This window comes from Nannobrachium achirus (genome assembly GCF_963921795.1).
Source record: "Nannobrachium achirus genome assembly, chromosome: 2".
Classification (NCBI taxonomy): Eukaryota; Metazoa; Chordata; class Actinopteri; order Myctophiformes; family Myctophidae; genus Nannobrachium; species Nannobrachium achirus.
In genome coordinates, this window is record NC_137811.1 from 51035762 (window position 1) to 51048423 (window position 12662).

Below are 12662 nucleotides of genomic sequence, written 5' to 3' on the forward strand. Positions count from 1 at the left end.
TTGGGGTCTCACAGCATATCTCCATATATAGTAACTGGTCCGATATACATCACTGGACAGACGGCCAAGACATGGCGCGACCTCACCCTTTAGGGCGAGGTCGCAAGTCGCCCTGAGGCATCTTACTAGTTCAAACTTTAGTTACTTTAGTTACGTTGCAGATATAAATTATAATATTATAAAACATAGGCTACATAAACCACTTTAGCCTTATTTTATACCGTGGCTCTTTGAAAATAGCCGATCAACAAGCTCACAACACGTTGCATCAACATTTTGTACTTTTACTTTTGGTCACTTTAAGTACTTATTGATGCCAATATTTTTATACTTTACTCAAGTACATTTTTTATTCCATACTTCTACTTGTAACAGAGTATTTCTACATTGCTGTATTGATACTTTTACTTAGGTAAATCATTCGAGTATTGAATAAAAGGGACAACCGAAGACTCGGAACAGAACTGCACGGAACCGGAAAGATTATTATGGGGAACTTTTGAGGAGGTAAAGTTGAGTTCAGATCAATAAATGCATGGTGAAAAGAAAACCCTTCAATGATCCATCTGCAGTATTATCTTTTATCTACCTGCCTTATGTAAGCAAAAGAAAACACACCGCCGAAAGTCATTACGCCACACAGAAATGTGGCATGCGGGCCCAAACGCTGTGTTTCACAGCCAAACGTTAACCCAGCAAGTCTCATTGTACAACTCAATATCGCAACAGGGAAAGAAGGGGTGACAAAGGGGACGGATGATGATGACAGCAAGAGAAGGAGAGGCTGAGTAGGAGTCTCACTGTACTCAAGGTTGAGGAGGGTGCATTGGGATAGAACACAGGGTGGAGAGAAGGATCACGATGGAATCTATTCCAAGCCAGAAGACGCCAGGTGACTGATACTGTGGAGAGCAGGAGCGACAGCTAAGAACATTTACTTAATACTGTACTTAAAGGACAACCTTTTTTTTACAACAAGGGTTCATATTTTAGATAGTCATTAGAGAAAACAAAAGATGAGTGTTAAAATGTTTTCATTTGCTTCTTCCTATCGTTTTAGTGATCTTAACAATTTTGTTTGATGGTTGCTTTCCTTATCCTCTTCGCATGCATGCCCCCATCTTGGGGGCATGCATGCAAGCGGCTAAATATGTATTTTTACACACAATAAGCCCATTCCCATGATGCACTGCAATCTTTCATGGGCAGATGTGACTTTTGGGGCCTGGTGTAAATATTAACAAAGCAATTAGTCCCGCCAGGAATCTGCAGATTCTGCGGAGAACAATCATGATTCTGCGGAATTCTGCGGAGAACAATTCTTGATTCTGCGGACATTACAAAACAACCTAAAATGACCAGTTATCAAGCAAAAAATGATTAAGTTCTAATAAACAAGTAAAACCCTTCACGAAATAGCTACAATTAATTGTAATCAGTGTTTAGAATAATCAAATATTTGAATAATCGTTTTTGAGAATCTAATATTAAATCTATATATTTTTGAGCGGTGGTTACACCGTCTCCTATACGTGGCCGTGTGTGTATGCGTGTGTGTGTGTGTGCGTGTCTGTATGTAGCCTGAAGTACCTTTTCTGACCACACATGTTAAGGGAGGGGCGCTGTTGTTCAGGCCAGGCCAGACACACACACACACACACACACACACACACACACACACACACACACACACACACACACACAGGGGGGAAGGGGGGGGGGGGGTTATGGTTGGGGGGGGTGATGGATATTTTTATTATTAATATTTTTTTTATATTGTTTTAATATTTTTTATAATTATTATTATTACCCTTATTATTACCCATATATATACTGCAACCCCCGCTGCACCCACCCAGTAGTGCTGTTGTGCAGCCTCCAGGACCACCGCTCAGTTCACACGGGTGTGATTTTTAATATTAATCTCTGTTGCAAAGACTATATTGTCATCCAAACCATGCCCATAGTAATTACATATCTGCTATGGGTGTAATATTTATTATCTTCTGCATTAGCATTGTCATTGCCAGGACCATAGGCATAGAGGAACTATATGTCAGGACACAGTTTCATGTAGGAATGTGGGACCATCCAGCGTCCGTCAGTCAAACTATTCCCCCAGGGCCCTGTGAAGCAAAGTCAAGCCCCCAGAACCTTGGGTGAGCTCTGAAGCGCCATGGACATGGTGGCCGTTTTGAGGTACTGCAGTTGGGGCCAGAAACATGAACGCGCATCTAGGCTTCTTTGTATTGACGCGCGTTCATACCAGAAGTGCTCATTCATGAATTGGAGCCCCAGGGCGTCCATGAACACAAACTATGACACAAAACGCGTCACATAGGCCCCACTACATCACGGTTTTACTACCCGGAAGAAGGGGTGAAAACGCCTCATGCGCTGGGTGAGCAACTCAATGCAAGTGGACAGGCGGGGATATCTGGTGTCCTCTCTATTCTTCTTATAACTCTATGAGCAAAGTCCTATGAGGTGGCCTCACGATGTAGGCTACACATCGTTTTATAATAGGAGTAATAACTGGTATAGTGTCCGGTTATACAGTTATTCCGCGAACTAAGACATCTGCGAATCGTGGAGAAATCCAGTATTTCCAATTTCCAATTTCCAATACTTCTACTTCTACTCAACTACATCTCTCTCACATCCAAATATTGTACTTCTACTCCACTACATTTATTTGAAACTTTAGTTACTTGTTCCTTGCAGATATAAATTATAATATTATAAAACATTAACCACTGTAGCCCTATTTTATACCGTGGCTATTTGAAAATACAAGCTCACAACGCGTCGCATCGCGATGCGTTGTGAGCTTGCAGATCTACTATTTTCAAACATTTTGTACTTTTACTTTTTGTACTTTAAGTAGATTTTGATGCCAACACTTTCATGCTTTTACACAAGTACATTTTGAATTCCAGATTTCTACTTATAACAGAGTATTTCTACATTGCAGTATTGATACTTTTACTAAAGTAAAGAATATGAGTACTTTTTCCACCACTGGGGATAGGAGAGATGGAGAGACAGAGAGAGAGAGAGAAGGATGCACGGCAGAAAATGCACAGGTGCTCGATGGTGAAGACAGGGTTGCACGCAGAGACCAAATGGGGATTAAGAGATTGAACCCCTGTGAGAAGCAGAGAGCCACAGAGCCTAAAGTACTCACAGGTAAATGTGGGGATTTGGAGTATATAGTAGCAGAAAACTGAAGAGCAACGGGCTACTACAGATGCACTGAACTCCCAACCTTGCACTTGCAGTGCTCATAAAGCCGGAGGTGGGATGGGAGGATGGAGAGATCAATAGCGACCAACACGAGGGGAGAGGCCTGGTTTTCAGTAGTACTCACAGTTGAAGATGCCAGGCGGCGGGTGCTGGGTGACCACGGGACAGTTCTCCTCATCGCTGTTGTCCCCGCAGTTGTTCAGCTGGTTACAGATCAGCGAGCCCAGACGCAAACAATTGCCATTGGTGCAGTGGAACTTGCACTCTATATGTGGGGTTAAAAAGAGAGAGATGGATAGGCAGAGGGACAGAGCCAGGCCGAAAAGGAAAAAGGGAAAGGAAAGAAAAAGAATAAAAAGGATAAAGGGATTAGAGCAAATACATTGAACAAACATTGAAATTAACTTTACATGCGGTTGTAGAAGGATGTTCCATATATGAATCGCATACAGTATAGTCAATAATGGTATTTTCACAAACATGTCTCTTCAACTACCAATATACCAATGACAGGCATGCCTTGAGATTGGATGTTCAAATCTTTTGAGTTTTTTGACTGGAATACCAATCCCAGTCCAAGAAAGACGACGAGGAGAAAGTGACGTTTGAGCGACATTTTGATGCTTGGGTCGATTGACAGCCAACGATAGGCTTGCAAATGTTCCCATGCTCTGGGCGGGTAATGTTCCCATACTCTGGGCAGCCGTGTAAGCGAGCCACAGTGCTCCTCGGAGCGAACACAGGCGGCTTTCACTGGCCGGTGCTGGGAACAGACTAGCTGGGAACAGAGCTGGGAACAGACTAGCTGGGAACAGAGCTGGGAACAGACAAGTTAGACACAAACAGGCAGGGGCGGCCTTAGGAATCTGGAGGCCCGTTTCAAGAGCTATTGATGAGGCCCCCCCGCGCCGCCGCTGCCGGCGCTCCGAGGCCACAGTAGCTGCGCAACAATCGCACACATAAGTTAACTTATAGTCAACGACTGGCTGCTATTTATATATTATTATCACTACATAATGTTATAGCATTGACCTAAATGGCATTATCAAGGTTATATGATTATTAAAAAAGTGTTATGTCAGTAACTCTATCAGGTGACTTTGGACAGATGGACTAGTTAAACTACCTGAGTTACATCTTCCACTTGGTAATTGAATGTTGACATTAAATAATAATCCTTAGTGTTTCAATAGCAATAATGAGTGACAAAACAGCTTGCCGTGGTAACAGAGGAACGTGCAGTGACAAGTTGCAAGTTGAACAAGGCTTGCTGGCTAGCTCTTGGAGGCCCCCCCTTGGCTGAGGCTCGTTTCAATTGAAACTGGTGAAACATAGCTAAGGCCTCCCCTGCAAACAGGACTGCCGCAGCTCGTTTTTAAACAAACTATTCATTGTAGCCGATAAATAGATCACATAGTTGTTCAGTATTGTTTAATATTGCATACAGCCTCTTTGTTTTCACTGTATCCAACTCCCCTGGGTTTCTGCCTGCCCGGCTCGCACGGCCGTGACACCCACCAGAACGCCAAAAAGACAAGCCTTTTATTTAACTGTGTTTATTTGTCATATGACTGTGAATGTACTGTACATTTGCTGATTGTCTCCTTTAATCACCACACCAGCCACCAGTGTGTGTGTGTGTGTGTGTGTGTGTGTGTGTGTGTGTGTGTGTGTGTGTGTGTGTGTGTGTGTGCGTGTGCGTGTGCGTGTGTGCTTTCGCAGCGTTCACTGTGTCGGCTCAGCCATGCTCTGCCTGCTTTGTTGGTATAATTAAGAGATTCGATGATAGGGGATATTATGTTTTATATACACAGATTTACAAATAAAAGAGTGTCGTAAAGGGTTCAAGCATTAAATGCCATTGTCATTTGTTCTTGTTTTGTTGTTGAGATATTTAGTGTTTGTTTTGTACAAACATATTTCTCCCAAATCAGAATTAAAAAAATAAATAATCACAGATCACTCCATCGTTTTTAAGTATTCTGTGAGTATTCCGTGAGAATAGGCGTATCTGGAAATGGCTCACTATAAGTTTGTGGGAACTTAGGCAGATTTATTATGAATTTTTACACATTAAAACCCAGTTCATAGGCATTTTCAGCTCCCGGCAGCCATCGTGGACGCAATCTTGAAAATGGTGCCTTTCCGGTAGTTATTTTTATCTAGAATGTTTTGTATGTTGTTTATCATACCCAATAGTAACAGAATCCATTGAAAAATCTCTTTCATCAATTATTTGGGGTTTGAATCATATACTGACATAGGGTATCTAATATTTGATTAATTGCAAACAGACCACTAGGGGGCGAGCCCAACTTGTTTGCGATGGTTTTTGAAAACCTTATACCCATACCTTTGCACCAAGTGCACGAACTTTACCAGTTTCTACCCAGCTACTACTGTACATGAAGCAAGTGAACATTTCGTGTGGTATTGTGGAACCCTTTATCAAGGGTCAAAACAAATAGCGTGCAAAGGCACAACTTAAAGTACAGCAACTCCCGGATGACAACATCTTCAAATGGTTGAGTTATTGTGTGTCACTCTGCCTGTTATCTATGATTCAGAATGAGCAAGGTCAGGCCAAATGAATTATTTTACCTGCAAGCGCCGACACTGAGCAGTGTTAATGCATCAAGTTCACAGAGAAACGAGGTCAGGCTAAAAAGCGCGCTCTCCATAACAAATAAATAAACAGCTTTTCAGATGGGCCTTTGATGTGCCACAGCCCCTAAACCACAATGTGCTACTGTCACGGCTATTACCAAAATGCTTCTTTTTTTATGAGCTAAATATTCATATGCCTGATTAACAAAATCTGGTTTGAAGGGGGGGGGGGGGGGGGGGGGGGAGAACCCATTAATTGCAAAAGTAAACAAAAGGGAAAGAAAAAAAACTCTCTGGGGGAGGGAGGGGGTAAATAATTGTACTGAACTTAATTCATAAGAAGTGAAAATAACAACAACAAAGTGTTTGATGCATTGGAAAGCAAGGCCAGGCTAGTATACCCTGGAGGGTGATGTGTGTGGTTTAGTACAGCCATGCTCTGAGAGCTGCACTCACCCACTTTCCATTAGTAGTCCATGAAATGTGAGCAGAAACAGAAATGTAAAATAAATTGAAGAAATTTGTAAAAAAAAAAGAAAAGAAAAAGGCCCAAAAAATGAGGCCAAAAAGTTACATATTCAAAATGAAAAACAAACCAAAGCAGACAGATTTATGATGGCTTGGACGTTGAGTACAGTATGGGAGTTGATGTGTGTGCATTGTAGTGCAGCTAGCCAACTCATATCGCCCAAATGCGTTTCTTCACAGAATACCCATGTATCAGCTCAGACAAACTTATTGTACCTTAGTAATGCCATTTCTTGTGATAATGAGACAACAGCCTGTATAAGCCATTAAGTAGGATACATTTATTAAATTATAATAACCACACAACAGGGAAGGTGCTATGTGCGGTTATTTTTCATCACTGACTTGCTCACTGTGTATTATCCAACCTACAGTATACCATGGTTAAAGTCTTTGTATTTTTTTATTTCATTTTTTGGTCATTATTCCGAATCCCCCTCGTGTATAGTCCCTGTAGAGGTTGGCAGTGTGTAGACCAGTGGTTCTCAAAGTGCGGTCCCCCAGGCCAGGGGTCCCTGAGGGGGTTCCAGGGGGTCCCCAGCCAAATGTGTTAATATGGCTTAAAAATCAATTTTTAACCACTTAGAGTATAACCATATACGGTACACGGTATATACTTCAACGCGTCACAATACATAGTGAAGAGCCAATCTACAAGCTATTTTCTAGCTATGTTTGAACTTTTTACCAGAAAATATTAGGCTTATGTATGAAATATTGACAAAGACTAAACCTAAGGATAGGACACTTCGTCAATACTTTTAGTTCGTTTTGTAAAGGCGTGGTTTTCAGTAACTAAAATGTTTCCTGATAAGTAACTATTTTGGACATACAAGGTTACCACCCGACAGCAATGATATGACATAGCTGTACAGCTATGGCCTAATGTGGAGTTTATATTTCATGCTCCTTTGTCCCTGAGCATCAACCAAACATACTTCCTTTCTATGGAGTGAAGAAAGGGAGCTTAACTGATAAATTGGGCATTAATTAATCTTGAGAGGTATTGATGGGTTCAAATAAACCTTATCACTAATATGAAGTTTGCTTAATAAATCCTGTAAACTTAATTGACCGGGGTCCCCAGGGACCTTATTTTTCCCTCTACACCAGGGGTCTTCAACGTTTTCAGGCCAAGGACCCCTTAGTCAAGAGAGAGATGAAGCAGAGACCCCCGCAACCTTTTCATAGATTCCATATCATTTCATCGTTTGACAGCACGATCATCAGTGTATTTTGGATTCATGTCAATTTGTGTTTTCAGATATTTAACCACTTGAACCGTCGGTACTTAATAAACTTGACCTTTCAATCTGTACTTGGTCTGCTCTTTTTCTTTTAGCCGAAAATAGCCGATCTACAATTAAGCGGCACGAGGCGTTGTGAGCTTGTAGATCTGCTATTTTTGGCTAAAGTTCTCCGAATATGGACGTCAGGGTTCAAGTGGTTAATATAAAAAAGGAGGGAAAAAAAGTCACACAACGATTTGGAGGACCCCCTGTCGTAACTCTGAGGACCCCCTAGGGGTCCCGGATACCCTGTTGAAGACCCCTGCTCTACACCATAGGGACGGTGGCAGAGAATGAGCTCATTTGCACTGAAATCGACAGTCATTGATGAACTGGGGGAGGCCCTGTTCTAGCCTAGGGATGGGACGATACGCGATATTATCGGTTATCGTAAAAAAAAAAAACCACTCACGATAATCGTATCGTGGAGATTTAATTTATCGTTATATCGTCCCCCGTCATGCACTTGGATCAGTTCACCTTTTATTTGCCAAGCTGCATATCCGGTACCACTTAAACCCTCTATAATTATACGTACTTGATACAGCCTTTTTTCACTCTATCAAATGTCTTTGCCAATAAATAGCTGATCTACAAGCTCACAACTGTGAGCTCTTTTTCACAAACATGGAATCATTACAAAGGGCAATGTCATCTTCATTTTAATGAAACTTAAGATGGCGACTGCAGAATAAAAATAATGTTGTCATGGAAATTATTATTGCCTGGTATGCATGGTGCATGAGGCAAAGAAAGTTGGAAGGAATAACACCAAATAAAGTATTTATTGAAATGATACCTTTGCCATGGTAACAAATCAGCAGCTTTAGCCTACTGCACCAAACCAATATTCCTTAATTAATGTGATTACACTGCTCGAATCATGCACGCCAATCAAGTCGGAGCACACATCTCTTCACATTTCTAATAGGTAGTCTTGCTTTCAGAATTATGCCCTTGGCAAGGTAGCGGACTGGGAGACGGAAAGGAAAATAATCCCTCTGAGGAGTGGCAGAAGAAAAAACATTGTAATGAAATTCATTAGAATGGATGCGGTCTCCTATGTGGGGATGCGGCGGCTTGTAGCAGGTAATCAAAAGGCACACAAAAAGCCGCTCACCCGCGCATACTAATGCCGCGACATAAAGGTATGTACATGTGTGCCGACATGCACTCTCGCACCCGACACCAGCACACACACACACGCATGCACACGCGCACGCACACACAAACACACACAGAAACACCTCATGGGCCTTCCTCTCGCTTGTCCGTCCGATCCACCCAATTTCAGCCCGGCTGGCAGTGAGCGACCTAATGACATTGCACATTTTCTCCTCTTCCTCCCACAACAAGAACAGCTTGTTCTGCTCTTGTCTAGACAGTGGCGGGGGGGAGGGAAACAAAGCCAGGAACAGAGATCCGATTCAAAGAACAGAGCAGCATGACCGTTCTCTGGAAAAGGCTCACTCCCCTTCTTGTGAGTGGCAATTAGTGAAGCCTCAGTGAGCCCCCCCCCCCCTCTCCGTCTCCGTCTCTCACTCTGTCTCCTCTGCTACTCTTTCCTCTTCTGTCCATCGTCCCCACTCCCCTCCGTCTCTCGCTGTCTCCTCCATTACACTCTTCTGTCATCTCTTCCCCTCTCTCTACTCTGTCTCGTCTATTACTTTGTACTTACCCTGTCTAGCTTATTTTCCCTCCGTCTCTATTACTATCTTCCCTTCTATCCATTTCACCTGACTCTTTCTGCTCAGCCCCCGTCTCCCTTCCAGTTCCCACTCTCACTACTTCCGCCTTTTTTCATTGCCTCTGTCTATCCTTTCCCCCTGTTGTCTCCACTCCGCTCTGTCCGTCATATTTTGTGGTGTTTTTGGGCATGTCAGTCAGGCAGATATTCATCTACCTCAGCTTATTTTTGGGGCTTTTTTGCCCTTATTGACAGGTACAGTGTGGAGAGACAGGAATCATATGGAGAAAGAGCAGGGGAGTGACATGCAGTAAATGGTCCGGCTGGCCGGGAATTGAACTGGGGACCAGGGTTACGAAATATCAAAATCTACAGAAACGGAAAAGACACTAGATTCAAGATATTTATTGTCGCAAGGACATACAAGTACATGCACATGATTTCGATAAAGATGATGATGAGGAGGTTACTGTAGAGTGGCCGCTTGGGAATCAGAAAGGTTCCTGGTTTGATCCCCCTGTTCCCCTTTGGGTCTGTGTTGAAGTGTCCTTGAGTAAGACACTTAACCCATATAACTGCTCCAGATTAGCAGGTTGGTTTCCACTGCCATCGGTGTGTGAATGAATGTGTGTGTGAATGGGTGATAGTAATGCACATTGTAAAGTGCTTATAATACGATACGATAAAGCCGCAATATAAATGCACCATTTACCATTAATGGTGATGAGGAGCAGGTCAGCATGTGCTCAAAGGAAGAGTACAACAAGGGCATTCACTTTTTAAACAGCCATTACACAGCATCTAGAGCAGGGGTGCCCAAAAGGTAGATTGTGATCTACCAGTAGATCACCAAGGGTGTGCAGGTAGACCACATGACATGCCTCTAAAAATACATTAAAATATAAAAAGAATATGTCAATATGACATCAAGAAGGGCCTGTCAGCTCCTTTCATGGCTTATAAGTAGGCAAACCTCCAATGCAATACTTTGTTCAAGAGTCAGTAGCATTACAAAGAACCCCAAAACCTACCACTTCCATACAAAATGTGATGAAGACATTTCCCCAGGCCCCAGTATTTCCCATTTATTTCCCCCTTACAGTAAGTGTGTTTGTCTAAAATGTAACGCCATACCAGTGCTGCTACTCCAAAGCCTCCCTCAGGCCCTCAGGTAAAACATTTTGGATGGGTAGATCGTGTTGAGCTAGTAATTTTAAAAGTAGATCTTAGGTCAAAAAAGTGTGGGCACCCCTGATCTAGAGTTTCCCAAACATTGGGCTGGGACCAATTCTTTTCAGTTTCCTACAGTTTTTCTTCTTAATTATAAGATTTTCAAAAAAAGGAGAAAAGAAAAACTAATATATTCAAAGAAATTCCAGCTATGAGGGAGACTTCTCTCTTTACTTGCGACCGTATGTCGTAAGTTTACTATGAAAACAGGCACATCTTGTCCGCGTATCTCTGTCTATCTGTCTGACACTGTGGTTCTATGGGTTTGTCTGTGGTTCTATGGGTTTGTCGCTCTGACATCATGCTCTGATGTCACTGTGATGTCAGGGGAACCACTCTTAACAGAATGGGTTTGCCGCTCTGACATCACGCTCTGGCTTGATGTCCCTTTTATGCCCATATATGGAGATCGCTGATGTCATCACGAGTCACACTTGCAAATGAATTACCTCCTTGTCCGTTTTATGCCCATATATGGAGATCCCTGCCCCGATGTCATCAATATTAAGCGCATATCTGGGAATGCGCATATCTGGGAATGCCCATATTTGGCAATGCCCATACAGTATATGGCCATGTTCTGACATCACATTGTTGACTATCATGCAGGGGTCTCCATATATGGGTAACTGGTCCGATATACATCACTGGTCAGATGGCCAAGAATTGGCGCAACGGTCGCATGTTGCCCTGAGGCGTCTTACAGTATTACTAGTATACTTACTAGTATTATACTACAGGTAGTTTAACCAAACAATTGGTTTAAATAGGCTCTCCAGCTGAGCTGAAATGAGCATGATAGCACGTAGCCGTTATTAATAAATTAGAATTAGTCAAATTAGTAATATCAGCCACGGTAATTAGACAGACTGACGGAATCTCGGTAGAGCAGCAGTGCTGTTCCAACTCCAGGAGGCTAAGCGGCTATGACATGCTACTGCTACTAGCGGTTTGCACGGGAAGTTCACAGACCCGTAGTTGCTAAATCTGGCATTCAAAAATTATGAATTTGTATCAAATATTTTAGGTAAAATGAGATTGAGCTGCCAGTTAAACGCTCACATCTCACTCTCAAACAGCATTTAACAACCAAACACAGTGCTGCCTGAAAGACAATGCCATTTGATTCCTTAATGAGACAAACTGAATCGGCCAGGTCCATGATTAAAACCTCTGTATCATCTGTGGCTAATTAAAACACATTGTGTGTGTGTGTGTGTGTGTGTGTGTGTGTGTGTGTGTGTGTGTGTGTGTGTGTGTGTGTCTGTCTGTCTGTCTGTCTGTCTGTCTGTCTGTCTGTCTGTCTGTCTGTCTGTCTGTCTGTCTGTCTGTCTGTCTGTCTGTCTGTCTCTATGTGTGTGTGTGTGTGTGTGTGTGTGTGTGTGTGTGTGTGTGTGTGTGCGTGCGTGCGTGCGTGCGTGCGTGCGTGCGTGCGTGCGCACGCGCAAAACCGATCTGTCTTCATCCTAACGTTCATCTGTAAATTAGTTGTCAACAAACACTCATTGACGGTGGTGCTGCTGTTTGAAGTAATGAGAACATAGAAAGGAGCAGGATGCTATGGTGGTCGGACACAAGCTGTACTGCTTTGAAAGAGACAGAAACCGATTACGGTTAGGAGACAGGACAAGAGACCACATTGAAGTACACGTCTTCAACACTGTGTCTTTACGCTGGATGAAGTTGATCCCAGTGACACCTGGAAGAACCTTGAGGTTCCCTCCATCATCAGGATAAGGAACACCATCAGAGTGTTTGACACATGCCTCCTGCACAGATTCTTCCAGAAGGAAGCATAAGCTTCATTCAGCCTTTGCCTACATTGGAGAGCTGTACGTATTTTGTGTTTGCAACTTCTTCAGTGACCTGAACTTTAGCGATCTGCGGAGACGTAATCCAGAGAGCTTCTCCTGGAAGAAGGCTGAGCCCAAGGGGAAAGGATAAGATGTACGAGATATACTGTTGCATTGTGGAAGATCATATCATTCTCTTTAGAGGATTCACATTTTCTTATTTCCACACTACAGCTCTAAGGTAGCCTATATTATGGTTCAATGTTGAAAATTGGTGGTTTT

The 12662-nt window shown here is 42.7% G+C and overlaps 1 protein-coding gene across 1 annotated transcript in view; it reads right to left on the reverse strand.

The window, feature by feature from the left end:
- LOC308302501 (low-density lipoprotein receptor class A domain-containing protein 4-like) overlaps nt 1–12662 on the reverse strand; it is a gene marked incomplete at both ends in the record, with an annotated part of 204491 nt that overhangs the window by 135485 nt on the left and 56344 nt on the right. Inside the window, one exon of the mRNA XM_080746756.1 lies at nt 3371–3511. Within this exon, the coding sequence (XP_080602882.1) occupies nt 3371–3511 (141 nt within the window). The remainder of the gene's footprint in view (nt 1–3370; nt 3512–12662) is intronic.